Source organism: Equus przewalskii, chromosome 2, assembly GCF_037783145.1.
Source record: "Equus przewalskii isolate Varuska chromosome 2, EquPr2, whole genome shotgun sequence".
Classification (NCBI taxonomy): domain Eukaryota; kingdom Metazoa; phylum Chordata; class Mammalia; order Perissodactyla; family Equidae; genus Equus; species Equus przewalskii.
This window is the reverse complement of record NC_091832.1, coordinates 48,402,261-48,421,547: the sequence shown is the minus strand read 5'-3', so window position 1 is coordinate 48,421,547 and position 19,287 is coordinate 48,402,261. Positions and strand designations below refer to the sequence as shown.

Sequence of the window (19,287 nt, the reverse complement as noted above, 5' to 3'; positions counted from 1 at the left end):
GGGGCCGGCCCTGTGGCTGAGTGGTCGGGTTCGCGCACTTCGCTCTGGTGGCCCAGGGTTTCACCAGTTCGGATCCTGGGCGCGGACATGGCACCGCTCATCAGGCCACGCTGAGGCAGCATCCCACCTGCCACAACTAAAAATACACAACTATGTACCAGGGCACTTTGGGGAGAAAAAGGAAAAATAAAATCTTTCAACCCTCACAGCTCTATCTCCTTCATCCCCACATGCCCACCAAGCACCGGGCACAGCTGACCCCCAGGAAGGGCCTGGGGCAGTGAGCAGCAGCGACGCAGGTGATGGGACCTCAGACAGCGGAGGTCAGTCTCCCCGACGGCAGCCAGCACGGCCCCTCCTGTCCCCAGGATCCCAGCCCCTCCTCTGTCCCACATACTCAGCCTGGACTCACTCCAGGTGGCAGCTCCTCCCATCCCCTCAGGCAGTGGCCCAGGGCTCTCCTCAGATCTTCCCTTCTCTGTGCAAAACTCCCATTTCTGGGCCTGGCCCAGTGGCGTAGTGGTTAAGTTTGCGCTCCACTTCGGTAGCCCAGGGTCCGCAGGTTCAGATCCTGGGCACAGACCTAGCACCGCTGCTCGTTCAGCCATGCTGTGGTGGCATCCCACATAAAGTAGAGGAAGATTCAGATGTTAGCTCTGGGCTGATCTTCCTCACCAAAAAAAGGCAAAACAAAAACTCCCATTTCTCCAGGCCCCTCTGAGGTCTCTCCTAGGCCTGGGCTTTGGGCTCTTGACTTCAGATCTGCAGCCCACACCCCTGGCTCCTGCTCGGCCCTGCAGAAGCCCCTCCCATGTGCCCCATGCCCCCCCTTCTATAAACACATCCCTCACCCATGTCCCTCGCCCCAAGACCCTGGTCCCGCCTGAATGCCCCCCACCCCCACCCCGACCCTTCTGGCCTGGGAGGCCACGGTCCTGCTGGGACGCCCCCCCGCCCCAACTCCTCTGGCCTGGGGGCCCCAGTCCTGCCTTCACCTGCTGCCCTCACATGCTGCCCCGGCGGGTGGGCAGCACCTTGACTCTCACGGTTCTCATGGGCACCAGGAAGCCCGTGTTCTGACCAGATGGCCCACCTCAAGAGCCCGTGGCCACACATGTTCCAAATTATTGTTTTTTTCACCAAAAAAATCAGCTAGGAGGAAAAGGCAACTATATTTTAAAGTAAATTAATGTGATTCTTGTCGCAAGGAATGGTGTTTTCTCAGAGACTGAGAGACTGAGCACGTGTGACCGGCGGTGCTGACAGCCCCTCCCCAACACCCGGGAGGCGCAGCCACCCGCCCCAGCTGCTGGCTACGGGTTTCCAGCAAAGCAATTCTAGCGTTGTCTTGTCTTTCAGTTTTCAAGGAAGTAGCAGGAGTTGCACTGTTTCCCACGGTGTGGTGAGCCGCGGGGGAGATGTGGTCTCACCTTCCGCAGAATGGCTCCCAGTTCTCAGAAGCAAGATACAGCAATTACGCGGGACTCTCGCACTGGGGGGACAGCAGGCCTTGTCCAAGCACGAGCCAGCCTGTGACATAGGTGGCAGAGGGGCGCAGGGCCTGTCCAAACAGATCTTAATGCACGTGGGCCCGCGGTGGCACGGGCGGGGCGGGGGCGGGGGGTGCTCTTGGTGGTGTGGCGGGTCAGAACTCCTCGTGCACGTTGCGGGCATAGTCCATCAGCTTGCTGCCCGTGAAGAACTCACTGTACTTGAGCACCTCCTCGGGCTCCAGGTGGTGGTTCTGGTTCTCGTCCGCGATGGCAATCATCTGCTTGGCCTCGTTGAGAGCATTGTACTCGTTCATGGGGTCCATGTAGTCCTGCAGGGATGCAGGCCCTGGTCAGCACACCCCGCGTGCCCGGCCACCCTGGCCTCGGTAGCTCCTCCCGCCCGCCCGCTCCCTGCAATGCTGGCGCCTGGTGACCACAGGCGTCCTCCTCACAACCTCCCGTCAAGTCCACGTTCGGGACGCCCACCTGGAGGGTGCCCTGCCCAGTGTGGACCCCCGTCAGTGAGGGCAGCACCTTCTGCCTCTGTGAAGGAGCAGCAGGACTTTGTATAACCAGCGATAGAAAGTGACTCCTTGTTTAAAAAACTGCATCGGCTGATAGTACAGAAGTTGCAGGACGGGAATGTGGGCATGTTCTGGAATGTTCTGGAAGGAGGACTGCAGGCTGGAAGAGGCTCGGGGCCAGACAGCCTTCACCGTGTGGGCGTTGCCATGGTGGGCATGGGAGATGCGCCACCTGCCAGTCTGCATCAGGGCGCCCCAGCCATGGAAGGGAAGGGCCAGGGTGGGGAGCAGGAGGCCCAGCCCAAGTGTGAAATGCCTAGGGGAGCAGGGACGCTGGCCCAGGGGGTGGGGCCCTGGAGCAGCCACCCAGGCCCTGCCAGTGGGTCACAGAGACACGGACTGAATCAGCCGCTAGGACCATGGTGCTGACAAAATCCCTGAACTAGAGGTGCCTGCCAGTTATCAGCAGGGATCAGAGAATTCTGGCGTAAAATGAAATGACTCATCGAGCAAAGGAAAAAACAAGCCCCACGCGGCACCTACTGGATCCCAGTGAAGACACTTCAGAGGAAGGCGGTGGGTTCCAACCTGCGCCTGCTCCCTCTGTGCCTGAGCGTCTGACCCAGACCACCCACCGGGAAGTGGCTTCTCAGAGCCAGGGGTGGCCATGCCCCCCAGGTACCCCGATCACCTTGGGGGATACACACAGGCGCCTCTCTAACTCCTGGCTTCCTTGCCATGAATCTAAACGCAAAAGCCGACTCCTCACGGGCTGGGCCTCCTGGGGAGCCCACGGCCCTCAGAAACAGGCATTTATACAGCTTGGCCAGCTCCAGGACCGCTGACTAAGCAACCAAGTAACCAGCCGCAGCCAGACCAACTCTGCCTTCCTGCTCAGGACAACCTTGTAGGCAGCTCCCCTGCCATGGGCACAACTGGGGGCCTCGGGGCCTGGGCCCGTCCACAGGGGCACTCCATGCCCTGCCTCAGGGCCCCCCCCCACACCCCCAGGGCACCCCTACACCCAACTGCTCACCTCCAGCTCTGCCATCGTCACAATGCCGTTGTGGTCAGCGTCGATCAGCTCCTCAAACTCCTTCTTCCTGTCTCTCACCCAGCTGTCGTCCATGTCCTGGCCCTGCTGGTTCTCCACAGTGCCCACGGGCAGAGAGATGAACTCGGGCAGCGAGAGCTGCTTGTCACCATCCTGGTCTGCAGGACGAGGGGGAGCAGACGCTCAGACCTCGAGTGGGCAGGGGACCACCAAGAGCCACTCGAGAAAAGTCACTGAAATGGGTTTTGCTGCCCAATTTTCAGTTTGTTAGGTTTTAGCCTAAACCTAAGCAGGTGCATCTCACAGGACCTGCCTGGAAGCCCAGCTGAGGCAGGATGGTGCCAGCAAGACCTGACTTTCCCTCATCAGGCAGCCGCACAGCCTTTGGAGGCCCCCAGCCCAGGACCAGCCAACATTGACCTCCCGCCAGGAGGATTGGCTGGACGTGAACAGCAGGCACCACCATCCAGGCCTGGCAACCAGAGGGGAGGGACACCCCCCACGCCCCTGGCCAGGCCCCAGGCCTCACCGAGGTCACGGACAATCTCCCTGACCATGAACTGGAGCATGCCGCGGCTGTGCTCAGGGTGGAGGAACGACAGGAACTCCTCCTCAGTCAGCAGCAGGTCCGACGGGGGCTTGTCCGCCTGGTACCAGCGGTCCTTGAGGTTCTCCAGGACTTCCTGTGCTGAGAGAGGTGCATCCATGAGGACCTCGGCCTTGGACACCCACACACATCCAGGAAGTTTCAAGACTCTGCCTGATGCAGAAGCTCCTCAAGGCAGGGCAGCGTCCAAGGCCAGGAGCCTGCCCTCGGAGGAGAGCTCAGCCCTGGGGATGCAGACAGTGCAGAACCCCCAGACACAGACGCAGACGCCCCAGACATGCATGTAGACACCCTAGACGCAGATGCCCCAGACACAGATGCAGATGCCCTAGACACAGATGCCCCAGACACAGATGCCCCAGACACACATGGAGACACTCCAGACACAGACGTAGACCCCACCAAACACACATGCAGACCCCCTGCACACAGACGCAGACCCCCTAGACACAGATGCAGACCCCCAGACGCAGACCCCCACCCGACACAGAGACACAGACGCCCCAGACACAGACGCCCCAGACACAGATTTAGACACACGTCCCCCCAGACGCAGACATCCCATACACACAGATACAGACATCTCACACAAAGATACAGACCTCCCCCACACAGATGCCAACCCCCTAGACACAGACGCAGACCCCCGCCAGCTCGCCGTGCTCTTTGCTCCTGGGGAGAAGTGGAGGCGCCCCAAAGAGACCCTGTCCCTCTCCATTCCCTTCATGCGCGTCCTACACGAGTCCAGACAGGACTCAAGCACCCCAGTGACTCTCGCACAGCCCCCACTCTCCCTCCAGGGGGAGGCCCGTATGGGGGGTGAGGAGCAGAGCCAACCACCGTGGGTCCCCTGGGGTCAGTGACCATCCAGGTCCCCAACAGAGCGGGCACTCCCATTGGCAGAGCAGCAGGTCCCGCTGGGCACAGCGGTGTCTGTGCACCCTCATCCCGTGTCCTGACTCCAGCTTCAGCAGGGAGCACGCAGGCCTGGGCCTGTCACAATGTGGGGATGGCTGCGCCCCACACAGAGCCTGTGGCCTCGCCTTGCACCCTTCTGATGAACAGAACACCCCACGTGACCGACTTTTTAGTGGCAAGTCCACCTGAAGGAAGATGGGAGCAACCGTTGTTCCACCTTCCCCACTGCAGAGACAGGAGCGACGGGACGAGCACAGACTTGCTACATCTACCTAGGGCCTGCAAAGGGACCTTGTTTGGAGAAAAGGTCTCTAAGCTCTCCCGGATTTAAGGTGTGCCCTGAACCAATGGCAGGTGTCCGTGCATAAGAGGACACACGGAGACACAGAGACGAGTGAGGCAGCCACATACAGGGACCCCGGCAGCACCAGAAGCTAGAGAGAGGCCTGGGATGGATGCCCTCTGAGCCCCCAGAGGGAACCAGGCCCCGTCTGTGGTGTGTAGTGACGGCAGCCCCAGGACCCAGAGACGTGTGCTGAGTGTCCCCTGAGGAGACAGGGCCACCACGCTGTGACCCACAAGCTCGCCTCCCAGCCCCACACCAGCTGCTCTTCACCTCCAGCAGGACGGGCTCACCCCAGCCTGGAGCGGGGAAGGGACTTGTGAGGAGCTCAGGAGTGCTAGGACAAGAGCCGGACAGAAGGCTGAGGAGCAGACTCCACACGGCTGAGGGGATGCCAAGGGGACTGCTCCCTCCAGATCCAAAGGGAGGACTGACCGCCACGAAGCTCTGGATCCAGGAAGGATATGTTCCCACCTCAGACGCACCCAGAGGAGACAGATGCCAAGATGGACAAGCTTCTCAAAGCAGGTGGGGGCAGGGACAGGCGGCTGGCAGCTCATGTCCCCAGAGTCACCCCAGAAGCCAGTGTGCCACATCACCAACACTGGCAAGAGGAGGACAGAGGCCTCCCAAGATCCCCCAGGTGCCTCTAAAGAACACCTTCAGGGGACAGCCTGAACCAAGGGACAAAAACCACGCGTGAGAAAGGCAAGCAGCCCTTTAGAAAGAAAGCCATTGTGCCCAATGTATGGGGTCTAAAGAGGACAGAATCCAGTGCTGGATACATCCTGCCGGGAAGGGCTCCATGCAGATGGGGCAGGAAGCAGGTGAAGGAGTCAGACGTAAACAGCCCCCACCAAACACAGCCGTCAGGTCCCCACATGGGTCACAGGGTATGCAGCCTCCCAGGAGGTATGCTGAGTCTCGAACCCACATCAGCAGAGGGGAAAAAAGAAATGAAAAATGTAGATGAGGGCCGGCCCGGTGGCGCAGCGGTTAAGTGCGGACGTTCCACCTCTCAGAGGCCCGGGGTTCACTGGTTCGGATCCCGGGTGTGGACATGGCACCACTTGGCAAGCCATGCTGTGGCAGGCGTCCCACATATGAAGTAGAGGAAGACGGGCATGGGTGTTAGCTCAGGGCCAGTCTTCCTCAGGAAAAAGAGGAGGATTTGGCAGCAGATATTAGCTCAGGGCTAATCTTCCTCAAAAAATTAATTAATTAATTAATTAATTAATAAAAAATGTAGATGAGTTTAACTCACTTCTTACCATAAAAATTCAGACTGGCTCACAAAATAAAACTTAACTCTGGGGCCAGCCTCAAGGCTGACTGGTTAAGTTCACACGGTCTGCTTTGGTGGCCCAGGGTTCACGGGTTCAGATCCCAGGTGCAGACCTACGTACCACTCATCAGCCATGCTGAGGCAGCATCCCACATAGAAGAACTAGAATGACCTACAACTAGGATATACAACTATGTACTGGAGCTTTGGGGAGAAAAAAAGAGAAAAAGAGGAAGATTGGCAACAGATGTTAGCTCAGGCATAATCTTCCTGAAAAAAAAAAAAAGCTTTAGAAAGACCAGGACCAAAGGGCAATTCACTGGTGAGTCCCCTAAGCGTATAGGAAAGAGGCTGCGCCAACTCCCTACAACCTCCATCAGAGGATGGCAGAGCATCAGCCCCACCACAGCCAGACACAGGCATCTCGAGCAAGAAGCTGCAGACCAGCACCTCCCATGAACACAGATGCAAAAGTTCTCAACAAAATACCAGCCATCAAATCCAAGGACGTACAAGAATTCCACACCACGACCGCGTGCGACTGTCCAGGTGTGCCAGGCTGGTCCGACACTGGAGAATTGGTCAGTCCAGCCCAACACCTCGACAGGCTACAGAAGAAAACCACATGATCACGTCAACAGAAAAAGCATCGACAAAATCCAACATCCATCCATGACCCAAAGTCTCAGTAAACTTGGGAGGGAGGGAACTTCCTCACTGACAAAGAGCATCCACAAACACCTACCATGACCATCGGGCCTGAGGGTGAGAGACTCGAGGCTCCCTCAAGACCAGGGACAAGGGAAGGACCCGCGCTCCATCGCCTGGAGGCGCTGGGTAATGCAGGATCAGGGAGAGGACGAGGTGCGCTGAGCGGGAAGGAGGGAACCAACGGTGTTTGTTCACAGATGTCATGACCATCTAGGTAGAAAGCCCAGAACAATCCACAAAAAACCCTGGACCTACAAAGCGCATAGCCAGGGTTGCAGGACAGAGTTAACCCACAGAAGGCGTGGCCTTCCACTACCAGCAAGGAACCTGTGAACTGGGATTAAAACTAAAGAGCAGATGCAGCCAGAAGGAAGGCAGGGACTGCAGTCCTGCTGGGAAACAAGGGAGCCCAGTCCTAGGATGTCACCCACAAGGAGGGACAGCCACAGCTCCTCTAAGGACACAACAGCAGTGAGCATGTGTGGACCAAAGAACACGGCGTGGCAGAGGAGGGAAGGCCAGCGGGGATGTCAACCAGAGGCCACAACACACCCAACGTGAGCACCAGTGGACGCAGACATCCCAGACACACTCCTGCACATGCCCATCAAGAGCAGATGCCATGCAGGATGCCACACCACAGTGGCAGGAAGGTGACCGACTGCACGCGGAAAGAGCAGGAGACGGCAGCACCACACGTGTTCTGGTAGGGCCCAACAAGCCAAACCTGCCAGGGGCTGGGACCGAGCCCAGGGAGGGCAGGCTGTGGAGCTGAGGCAGAACCACCACGGTCATGGGCCCTCAGAGACGCAGGGGAACTCCACTGACTCGTGCACCACATTTCCCATCAGCGAGAGAAGGTTCAAAGGCCTGTCTCTGAAAGCTGGGCGGCAGGAGCTCCCGTCCTGGCTAAGCCCCGCACCTGCCCGCTCCAGCTCCTCACGTAGATGCCCCACCAACCTCACCAACCGCAGCGTTCTGACGGCGTCCGGGGCTGAGGACGCTCCACCTGGGCGAGACCTGCCTCCTGCTGCTTCCAGCACCATCAGCCACCTCCTCCCCAGAGCCTGAGCCCCCTCGAGGCCGCCTGCTGCCCCCACCCAGCCCCTGAGTCTGGAGGGGTCTAGGGCTCTAACTGCCAGACCCTCAGGAGCACTAGGAATCAGCATCGTCAAGCACGGCCACACACACTCACACACAGCCGTGCTGGCCGCAGGAACCTGGGCACTCACTCTCCTCGTCGATTTTCAGCTCCTCGTTGTTCTTTATCTTCTCAGCAACTTCTCTCTCGTTGTGGCCTTTGCTTGCCAAAAACTTCACCTTATACTCGTCCCACGAGACATGGCCTGAAAGAGCAGATCGACTGTTAGGATGTATAATGGTTTTTAAAGACATTTGAGGGCCGGCCCCTGGCCGAGTGGTTAAGTTCGTGCACTCCACTTTGGCGGCCCAGAGTTTCACCAGTTTGGATCCTGGGTGTGAACAGGGCACCACTCATCGGGCTACCCTGAGGCAGTGTCCCACGTGCTACAACTAGAAGGACCCACAACTAAAATATACAACTATGTATCAGGGGCGCTTTGGGGAGAAAAATAAAAAATAAAAATCTAAAAAAAAAAGATATTTAATTATTTTAAGACATTTGTCAGAAATCCTCGTGCTACGGGCAGCTGTAGGGGCAGCAGCTCCACACATCCTGCCAGGGCCACAGGTCTCAGGCGGGGTGGCCAGGGTCCAGCCCTGGGGCCTCGCCTGCAAAGCGGGGGGGAAAGTCTGTCTCGTGGGCACTGCCAGTGCAGGCCCCTCCTGGTTCTCACGTCCTCCATCCCCAGTCCCTCAGCATGGGGCCCCCTCTGCCCTCCATGCTCCGCCCTTCTTGTGGCAGCCTCGGCAGTCGGGGTCAGGGTGGGTGGGGCGGGCCGTACCGTCGCCGTCGGGGTCCACAGCCTGGAAGTGCACCTTGCTCTCCGCGATGGCTTCCTGGAAGTGCTCGGCCGTCTTCTCCATGATCCAGTGCTGCATCTCCTTGGCACTGATCCTCCTGTCGGTGTTCACATCCACCCTGAGGGGGGACAAGCCATGTCAGACAAGGCTCTGGGACCCTGATGGACAGACGGACAGAAGGATGGCCAGGGCTCCATAGGCAGCCATGAAACCACCACGAACAGCGACAGACTCCACCCAATGGTGACACCAGAAACATCGAGGGATGTTGGGGAGATGCTGGGGGACACAGTGGCATCAAGAGATGTCAAGTTTGCTCTGTAGCTGCCGCTCAGCCTCTACCCCATCGGTCGGGACAACTGGGAAGGTGAACGGACTCTTCCCTGGCTGCAGGATGGCAGAGCGTCACCCAGTTCCACAGAGCCCTCGGCATGCAGGGCCAACGGCTTGCCGCACACGGCCAGAGCTGAGACACCAGCGTGAAGTCACGTGTACTGTGCACACAGACAGCTAGGCCGAGAAACAAGTGTGTGCACATACAGTATGCAGGGGCTAGCACATGGTCACACACATACATGGGTCAGCAGTGCTCGTGTGAATACACTGGCTGGTGCACACATGTGTGCACAGGTTGGCACACGCACTTATGTATACACAGGTTAGTTCGCGTGCATATATCATGCAGCTCTGCCCCGAGAGGACCACGGGCAGTGACGGCCCCTCAGTGGCGTGCCCACCCAGGGCCAGAGCCTGGTTTCTAAATGCCATTCTCCAGTCAAAGAAACCAGGGCTCCCCAGAGAAACGGCTGATTCCAGGGCTGAGACAGGGACACAATGCGATGAACCTGGAGCGTCTGGCAGTGCTGGACAGACAGCAGGATGGGGACATGTCACAGGCACAAGGGGCACATGAAAGAGCTCCCGACAGCCAAGCTGGGACAACGTGAGCAGCAGAGGAGACAGCACAGCGCTGCACCACAACCCAAGCAGGCGACACACATGGCGAGTCCATCCTGATCCAAGTAAGTGACCCGTCGGTCAACACACAGGGGAGGAGAGGAACCCTCTCCACAGAATTCCAAACAGCACTCGGCTCTTCCCTGCGGGAGGCAGACCGCCCCCAGAGCCCCCCCCCAAGGCTGGGCTGCTCAGGGAGCGGCTGCCAAGAGGACAGGGGGGACGGGACAGGGGGCCTCTACACAGGAGACACCTGGCCACACCACCTGAACCAGGCGCCCCAGGTCGACACCTGATACGATGTGACCAGAGGCCAGCTCACCTCTGGGGCTGTCTTTCCCCAAACCCACAACCCCAGTCTAACCCCGAGAAAGCACATCAGACAAACCCAAGATGACAGACATTCACAAAAGCCCCGGCAGTCCTCCTCGAGACTGTCAAGATCGTGAAAAAAAGGAGCGCCCGACACACCGTCACAGCCCCAGGGGCACAAGAGAGACGTGACCCTCGACGCAGTGTGGATCCTGGACATGATCTGGGGCAGAAAGACGACGCTGGGAAAACGCACGAATCTGAAGTCTGCAGGGCAGGTAACAGTCGAGTAGCAGTGCTGTCTCTTAGTTTTGACAAATGTGCTGTGGTCATGTCAGACGTTCACATTAGGCTAACTGGGCTATCCTTGCAACTTTTCTGAAAATCTGAAACTACTCCAAAATAAAAAGCTTATTTAAGAAATGTTGTGGCAACACTAGTTCCATTTGTTCAAAACTAGGTCCTGAGCCACATATGCCCTGGGGGTGGGGAGAAGTAGGGCCATCAGCCGCTGGCACATTGCAAAGCGCTGGGATACCATGTGGCCCATGGCAGCAGCACCAGGAAGCAGGAACAGCTGTGGGTGGAAGGTTGTGTAGAAACAATGCCGAGTGAAAAGACAAACATGAGTCAGATACTCCCTGACCGTAACCCATGAAGGGCGGACATGTAACCAGAGGCACGATGTGGACAGAGAGACTAAAGGGAGGCAGCGTGTGAGCCAGCGGACACCTTTCCCCTTGGCGTCAAAGCCTCGCTGGTCCAGCTTTCTGCATTTCCAGGTGATCCTATCTGGGCATCTGAACCTCAGTCCCACCCCGACAGAGCTGGCCGCAAGGGCAGCCCTGTCACCAGCTCTCTCTGAGCAAGCACCCCGCTCTCTGCACTCCAAGGCCCAATGGCTCTGCAGAAGCCCCCACCTGCGTGTGCACCGGCCAGCAGGCACCTGGGAGGCCTGTAGGTCCCACGGGGCCAGTGAGTGCAGCAACAGGTGGGTGCGGCCTGGAGACACCTGCACACCAGGCCCTTGGGGCCCTGCCAGGTGTGATATTCAGGTGAGGCCACACCCAGAGTGGGGTCTGAGCCGCACCCTCACCGTCCCAGCCTCACTGTGGCGCCAAGTTCCATTGCGACACCCACCTGTGAGACACCAGCCAGGTGCAGGCAAAGAGCTGACCCTCAACTTTACACACAAGAGCAGAGTGGGAGAGCAGGAAAGCACCTGCGACTCCGTCAGGGAGGAAGGACTCCACTCACACCTTCGTGCCTCGGCAGAGAAGGGCCTGGAGACCCCGAGGCAGCTCCTGCCTCCCCCCTCGGCCCTTTGCTCCAGCGGCACAAACCTGCTCCTGGTGCTGAGTCTCCTCACCCTCCCTGGATTCTGCCCAGCCCGCCACCTGTCCAGCAGGCCCTGCCTGGCCCCCACCCTCTGCTCACTGGCCCCTCTGATTCCCTCCCTCCAAGCCCCACCCCCATCTACCCACATGCCCTGGGCTCCACGCCCAGAGCAGGCGGGAAGCATCTGCTGCAGGTTCCATGGTTGACTCTGAACCTGTTTGAGGGAAGATTCCTTCTCATGCACCTTACAGCAGGGGAGGCGTTCCCCGGGTGAGCAGCCACCGCCCTCAGGAGGATGCTCAGGCAGCCCGCAGTGCTCCTTCGCAGGGGCCTTCAATCCCCAGGCTGCCTGTGTTCTTTGCGCCATGCCCTGACCCACCAAGTGGCGCAGCCCACCCTCCACAGAAGGTGGCTCTTGAGCGCAGGGACAGATGACCCCGAGAGCCCCAGCGGGAACCCAGCGGCTCTTGGTCAGCTGGCTGAGTCATTACCAAATTAAGGGTCCCAGAAGCAACCTGAGCCTCATTTTTTTTTTTAAAGATTGGCACCTGAGCTAACATCTGTTGCCAATCTTCTTTTTTCGTTTTCTCTTCCCTCTTCTCCCCAAAGCCCCCCAGTACATAGTTGTATATTCTTGTTGTACGTCCTTCTAGTTGTGCTATGGGGGACACTGATCAGGACCATGTCTGTGCTCAGGATCCCAACCGGCAAAACCCTGGGCTGCCAAAGCGGAGCACGTGAACTTAACCACTCGGCCACGGGGCGGGCCCTCCTGTAACTCACTTTGGGAGCTGAGGGTCCACGCACACAGCCTCCTTCTCGCACCCACTTCTCCTGCCGTTTTAGTCTCAGTCAGCCCACTGACCCCAGACTCTCCTGTCTCCAACTCCTGCCTGCAGCAGGCGGCGCCCCCAGAGACATCAGGGCCGGGTGCACACAGCCCTTCACGCAGGCCTCCTGTGTCCACCTCTCCCGCCAAGACCCGTCTAGGGGAAGTCCCATGGGGCAGAGGAGACGAAGGGACAGGCACCCCAACCTCGTCACCTGCCATGGGCCTGCCTCCATCTGAGCACAGAGAAGCCGCCTGCCACCTGGTGGCTCAGTTCACAACTTCTTTTCTCTGCCCACTTGAAACAGCAACCTTTACTTCAAACGATGGTGGAACCTGCAAGCCAGACGAGGCTTTAGCATATTCCTCTACCAACAGCCATCAGTTCCCCCAACGGGGAGAGGCAGCTGTCCAGGAAGGCAGCCTGCTGGCCCCGTCTCTGGGCACCATAACCTGCCCCCAGCCTCCTGGTGGCTCCTCCTTTCTCCTGAACTCTGAAACTGGCCTGGCCCCAAGTCTGTGGTGGTCCTTTCTCAGATGTCTCAGCCAGTGCCCAGGCCTGACCCTCTACCCCAAGGACGTCTGCACACCTGCCCAGCGCTCCTCCTGAACTCCACTTGATGACTGGGGGTCTTGGTGTCCTAGCTCTCCCTGCAGGTGCCTCACAGGCAGTCTACCCACCCTGCCTTACCCCTCCTCCTGCAGCTGCTCAGGCCCTGCCAGCCCCCCTCCACAATACTCAGCCTGGCCTGCCACAGGCCCACCATGCAAGCAGCCAGAACAGGCTGTCCCGGGATGACCTTCTTATCACGCCCAGGAGGCAGGGCTCTCTGCACCCTGTTTCCCAGCTGAGGACGCTGAGGCCGACAGGTTCAGGCAACAGAGCCCAAGTCCAGCTGTCAAGGGACCCGTGCTGAGCTCACACCCTAGCCTTGAGGCCCCTCACCTCCTTCGGGTGGCTCCAAAGTCCCAGACCACATGACTAGTGTGTGCTCGTGGCCCTTGTGACCCGTGCGCGTGCTTGCAGCCGGCACATATGACCTGTGAGTGTGCTCGCAGCAGCTCCCACGAGAAAGTCAGCCCCATGGTGCAGTTCCCTTCAGTCTCCTTCACGGAACAGAGAACCACGAGTCCCGGGTCCCAGCATGTGACCCTGCAGCCACCATGCCACCCACACCAGGAGAATCTGGAATCCACCAGGCCTGTGCTGGGCAGGGAGCCCCACCGAGCCGCAAGACCCTGAGACCTGCGGACCTGCCCAGCCCCAGCACACAGGCTACATATACTTCAACCACAGTACATTCCAGGCGAGCAAACTCACGAGATCCTAACAGCCCCCAGATCTGGCATTCTCACGCCACTACATCCTTGAAACACCACACAGCCCCGAGAGCCTTTGAGCTCTCTGTCCTCTGCCTGGTGCCCCAGGCCCATCCTCACACCTTCCCCACCACCACCGTGCACAGGGCAGCCAGCCTTCCCCAAGTCCCTCGAGGACCCCATCCCTGCTCCCCGTGGGCCCTGCCCAACCGTGGGCCCAGCTCCCCGTGGGCCCTGCCCCTCATAGGCTCTACCCGCCCCAGGTCCTGCCCCCTCTGGGCCCTGCTCCACCACCACCCTGACCTGTCCCACCCTATTCTCTGTGACTAGCATCTGCCCCCTCTAAGCATCAGCCCTCGAGCCCCAGCCTTTTCTGGGCTCTCAGCAGGTACCTGGGAAAGGAAGAGCCCCTGCAGCAAGGTTACTGTGACTCAGGGTCCCAGCAGGTCTCACTCGGCCCTGGGAGCCAGGCTGGAGGAACTGCCAACGCTTCCTGATATGACTGCACAACTAGGCGTTCCCAGGGTCGTCGGCACAGACCCCACAAATCCAGATGCAGGCGCTGACTGTGTGCAGGCTGGCGTACCACAGTACTGGTCATCCCAGCTCTCCCTGAGCAACAAGCTGGCCATCTCAGGACCCGCCTCCCTGGGGGCTGTGACGGTCAGGATGACCCATGACCCAGTGTATGTGACCCTCAAACAGGGTTCCAAGAACCATGGAGCAAAAGCTCGTCACTGAGGACAGAGGTGGCCCGAGGAACTCAGGGACACGAGAAGGGAGGGCAGAGGCAGGGAGCAACCACAGCCCTGCTCCAGGCAGACAACAGTGAGGTCAGGGCTCCGGGCCAGCAAAACCATAAGGGCATGCGCCCCGTCCACTCACTCTCACGCTCCTTCACGTCGTATCACAGGAATTTCCAGACACATGGAATACAGCAAATTGCCACACGTGCCTCTCACCGGCCCTGGAACCCACACAGCCCATCGGCTCTGTGCACCCACTGCAACCTGAGCCCTCCCTACACCTCACAGGTCACTGCCTCCTGCCAGGCCTCGTCTAACTGGTCTTGTGACCCACTGTGACCACTCCCATAACCACAGCGGATGGAGCTGGAGGCCACTGTGCACTATGGCCCCACGCGGGGCAGCGGGCCTCTTCCGGGCCACCTGCAGCCCTCCCGGCTGTACGGTCCTGGGGTTGCCTGGCAGCCCCATGCTCTGGTCCTCTGAGGCCCTGCCGGCCCGGTGCACTGGCTCAGGACTGCACGTTCCTCAGCTCAAACATCGCAAACTTCACCACCATGGTCGGCCAAGAGCAGGCAGCACAGCCCCCTCCCCTACAGCACATCATCGAACGGGTCCCTCGACATCTCCCACCCTGTGTGAAGCCAGGACTGGACCAACAAGGCAGCAGATGCCAGCCATCCCGCACACACCTCACAGCTCCCCGGCCTGGGCACCTACTTGGAGAAAATGACCATGAGCTTCCTCCTGCTCCTCCGTGGCTCCGCATCCTCCTCAAACCCGTCCGTGTCCTTCCCCAGGAAGACCTCCTGGTGGAAGTCCTTATTGAGATGCCCGTCCATCTCCAGCTTCACCCCGTTCAGGTGGTCCGGAGGCAGAATCTCATTCTCCTCCCTGGTGCCCATTCTCTCCCGAACAGATGAGTGGTTGGCAGGCCGGGCAGACGCGTCCATCAGAAGGATGACCCCTAGGAGCCAGAGGCAGCGAGGAGTCCAGCTGCAGAGCAGAGGCTGCCTGGACACCATGGCCACCTGGGTCCAGACTGCGGTGATCTGCAAGTGTAGCCAGGAGCTGGAGAGAGAGAGGAAGGGCAGGTGAGGAAGTGAGGCCCAGGATCCAATCACAACCCCCTACCACCCCAGGCCCTGCACAAGGCTCCGTTCCCAGAGCAGCTGCAGGCCAACAGCCCACGGCTGCCAGACCCCAGGGGGCAGTTATGGTCTACAAGGAGGATACAGAGATCATTTGCTGGAGCCCAGCACATGCTTCACTCAAGAGAAGTCCACTTTGTACCATGAAACAGAAGTCCTGGGTTTACAGGATCCATACTAGGCATGGGTTTCTTTCCTTCTTCAAAGACACAGGTTTCCAGCTCCTGTCTCTCCTGCTCAGGTAAAGCAGCCCCATCTCAAGGGCTGCCTGGCACCAGGAAACCTGCCCCTTCTCAATGCCACAGCACGGTCTGTCTCAGCCCCTCCTGGCTGACCCTCGAGTCATGATAATTCACTCTCTGGATCCCAACTCAGCAATGGTGAGCTGTGACCTTGACTAAGTCACCTGACCTCCCCAGCCTCAGTTTCCCCCTATGAAACAGAAGCCTCTCCCCGACCCCAAGGCTTTGCAAGGACTGGGCCTTGTGCCAGCAAATGCCCAAACCCACCAGCAGAGCACCAGCCCCCTCCCATCTTCCCACGTCGATGATCCCTGTGGGCACAAATAGGCACACACGCACAAGCACAGCAAGTGCACACATATACACATGCACATGTACACACGTGCATGTGCCACATAACAACATTTTGGTCAACAATGAACAGCATACACGATTCTAGTCCCACAAGATCAGTACCATACAACCTAGGAATGTACCAGGCTGTACCATATAGGTTTGGTAAGGACACTCTGTGACATTCACACAATGACGACGTCACCTAATGACACGTTTCAGAATGTATCCCCCTCGTTAAGTGACGCATGACTGTGCACATGCCCACAAATAGGTGCACACAAACACATGCGCACACATACACAAGCACACATACACAAGCACACATACATACACCTACACATGTGCGCACACACGTTCTTGCTCATGTTTATGCAGAAACAGTGAAAAGCTGGAGTGCCCAGAAAGTCTGTCATCCTGCGTGTGCCTGGGCCTGGCAGCGAAGAAACAAAGCCACCCTTCTATCCACGTTGCCACATCAGGGATCCCAGGGCCACAGGCGCTCATGCCTGGCACTCAGCCACCCCAGCCACCCCTGCCCGCAGCCCCTCGCACCCCAGGCTCCTTCCCCAGATCTCCTCCGAGCCGGCACAGGGGCCAGCTGCCTCCCCAGCTCCCCACTTGACTGTTCAAGGGCCTGCGTGCTTCACGATCCCAAAGGGAACTCTAGCTTCTTCCTGCCCCTAACCTGTTCCTCCCATAGTCTGTACACTTGGCAAGCACCTGCTGGTCCTTCCAGGCACATCTGAGGCCCTGTCCCCTGCAATCTCCTCTTGCAGTCTTTCTAGGGATGAGCCACAGAAGGGAAGCATGCTCACCCCGGGCCAGGGCACCATTTGCAGCGAAGCTGGGACATGAGGTTCTGAAACCACAGTGCCCTCCATCAGGCAGAGCAGACTCCCATGCTGGCTGGTAGCACGGCCACCACACCACAGCTTGAGGGCGCATGGGGCCAAAGCCAGGGGACAGGGCTCTCCCCGGCTGCTCTGACAGATGCCACCACTTGTTTCTTTCTTTTTTTTTTTTTTTTTGAGGAAGATTAGCCCTGAGTTAACATCCGCTGCCAATCCTCCTCTTTTTGCTGTGAAAGACTGGCCCCAAGCTAACATCCGTGCCCATCTTTCTCTATTTTATGTGGGACGTCTGCCACAGCATGGCCTGACAAGTGGTGTGTTGGTCCGCACCCAGGATCCAAACCAGGGAACCCCGGGCCACCAAAGGGGAACGTGTGAACTTAACGGCTGTGCCACCAGGCCGGCCCCACCACTTGTTTCTTTGATGCATCCTTTCTACCCGACCTGGTCCTGACATCATTCCTCTGAGGGGTTCTCCTGGACACACGCACTATCTGGGCCTTCCACGAGACCTTCCTCTCTGAAATCATCTGCCTCATTCCCCTGAAGGAGTAACTCTCCCTGGGCAGCTCTAAGTTCCTCTTCCCAGGTCTGTGGGGGCCTGCATCCCCCACACCCACTAGAGCCCACCAGCTGCCCCGTGTGCTGTGGTCTAACTGTGCCCTGAACCACGTTTCCTGGAGCCCCCGCTTGTCGCCCTTCAAGGGCACACCACCCTAGCACCTGTCACACTGCACACAGTGGGCACTCCACAGAGCCAAGTGAACAAACACGGGCATTCCTGCCACAGGAATGCATGTGCTCCAGGAAACATCAGGGTCCTGCAGACACACACACTAAACACCACGGGGCCTAGGGGACAATAAAGGCAGAGGACTCAAAACCCACACGACTCTACAACCAGAGGTCGTGGAAACCAGAAAGTGGTGCCTGGGACGGCGAGGACCCGAAAGGCCCGGCAGGCAGCTCAGGGTGTCACGCTGAGTGGAAAAGCTGTGCCCAGGCGCCAAGGCAATGCCAGTGGGGCTGTTGGGAGGCGGGCAGTCCAGGATTACCACCTGCAGTCACCAAGGCAGGAGCCCCAGACACAGGTGCTCACATGTGGCTTTCTTATGTGGCTGAGGACATCTTCCCTTCCTGCTGGACTGTAATGCTGTTCCTGCCGTCCCAGCTCTCCCGGCCAGCAAAGTGCTGTGCAAAGGAGGCCACTTCCTCCTGGTGTTGACATCATCCCACTGACCGTGGCCATAAAAACACGTGTCACGTCCAAACAGACTGTACTTCGCTCTCGAAAGAACAAAGTCGATTCTGATTCACTTATGTCGATAAGAAGTACACGGAATGTTATTTACACAATGTTTTGCACAAAAGGTAACTCAAAAATAGCCGTACAGAGATGGGGCGGCCCAGACGTCCTGCCCCCCGCACAGTGCTCGTTTATCCCGTGGGCACAGACCGGCCGGGGGGCACACGTTGGTCCCCAGCCCGCCCTCACGCTTCGCGCCCGCCGAGGGCTCCCCTTGTAGACGGACCGTGCCGGAGGCGCACCCCCGGGGGGAGCCAACGACGCCCTGGAGCGGACGCAGGAGGACACACGCACGGCTCCCGGCGTCCCGGCGTCTGTTCCGGGTAAACCGGGTTCTCGTCGCCACAGACGCTCCCTCGGAAGCTCCGTCGCGGGTCTAGGAATCACCCCGACGGCGCGATGACAACCACCACCGGCTGTCTGGATTATCAAGGATTTACACACACGACCCCAAACTCCCAGCAACCCTACTAACCGGGGTCACAGTCCCCCTTCACGGGCGGGGAGCACCAGGTCACCGCGCCGTAACCCCCGGGCCCGCCCGACTCTGGACAGCCGGTCCCTCGGCCTGTCCGGCGGCGGCGTTCGTGGGGCCGGGCAGAGGACGCGGTGCTGGGCGGCAGGCCTGCAAGCAGCCCCGAGCCCCCTCCTAGTGCCCGGGCCGGTCACTCCCCGACGGCGGGCGGGCTGGCCGCGCGGGCCCCGGGCCCTCACTCACCGGCCGCCCTCCCTTCGCCCAGAATCCGCCGAGCGGCCGAGTGCCTGAGCACCTGTGACGCCTCCGACGCGGTGGCTAGGCCGCAGCCATCTTTCTTCCGGGAAGGGGCGGGCCGCGGGGCGGTGCCAGGGGGCGCGACCTCCCAGCGAGGACGCCGGCGCCGCCATCTTTCCTCCGGGCGGAAGGGGCCGCGTAGGCGGGAAGGCCCCAGCCCGGTCCGGGACGCGGAATGATAAACGCGTGCGAGTGCACGTGGCCCCAGGGCGCCCAATGAGAAGCGTGCGCAGGGCCACGTGACCCCA

At 59.3% G+C, this 19,287-nt stretch overlaps 1 protein-coding gene across 3 annotated transcripts; it reads right to left on the bottom strand.

The window, feature by feature from the left end:
* Positions 1–1,153: 1,153 nt before the first annotated feature.
* SDF4 (stromal cell derived factor 4) lies at positions 1,154–19,189 on the bottom strand. 3 transcript variants are annotated; one of them, XM_008531651.2, is made up of 7 exons: positions 18,986–19,189; positions 15,102–15,452; positions 8,861–8,997; positions 8,168–8,281; positions 3,601–3,759; positions 3,054–3,229; positions 1,154–1,822 (listed from the first exon to the last, which is right to left on the bottom strand). In XM_008531651.2, the coding sequence occupies exons 1-7, from the start codon at positions 19,150–19,152 to the stop codon at positions 1,646–1,648; spliced, it is 1,281 nt and encodes a 426-aa protein (XP_008529873.2). In that variant the 5' UTR covers positions 19,153–19,189; the 3' UTR covers positions 1,154–1,645. The 3 variants fall into 3 exon arrangements, with proteins under 3 accessions (XP_008529873.2, XP_070461573.1, XP_070461563.1); XM_070605472.1 differs by having other exon boundaries at positions 19,038–19,154; XM_070605462.1 differs by having other exon boundaries at positions 18,743–19,109.
* Positions 19,190–19,287: the final 98 nt, after the last annotated feature.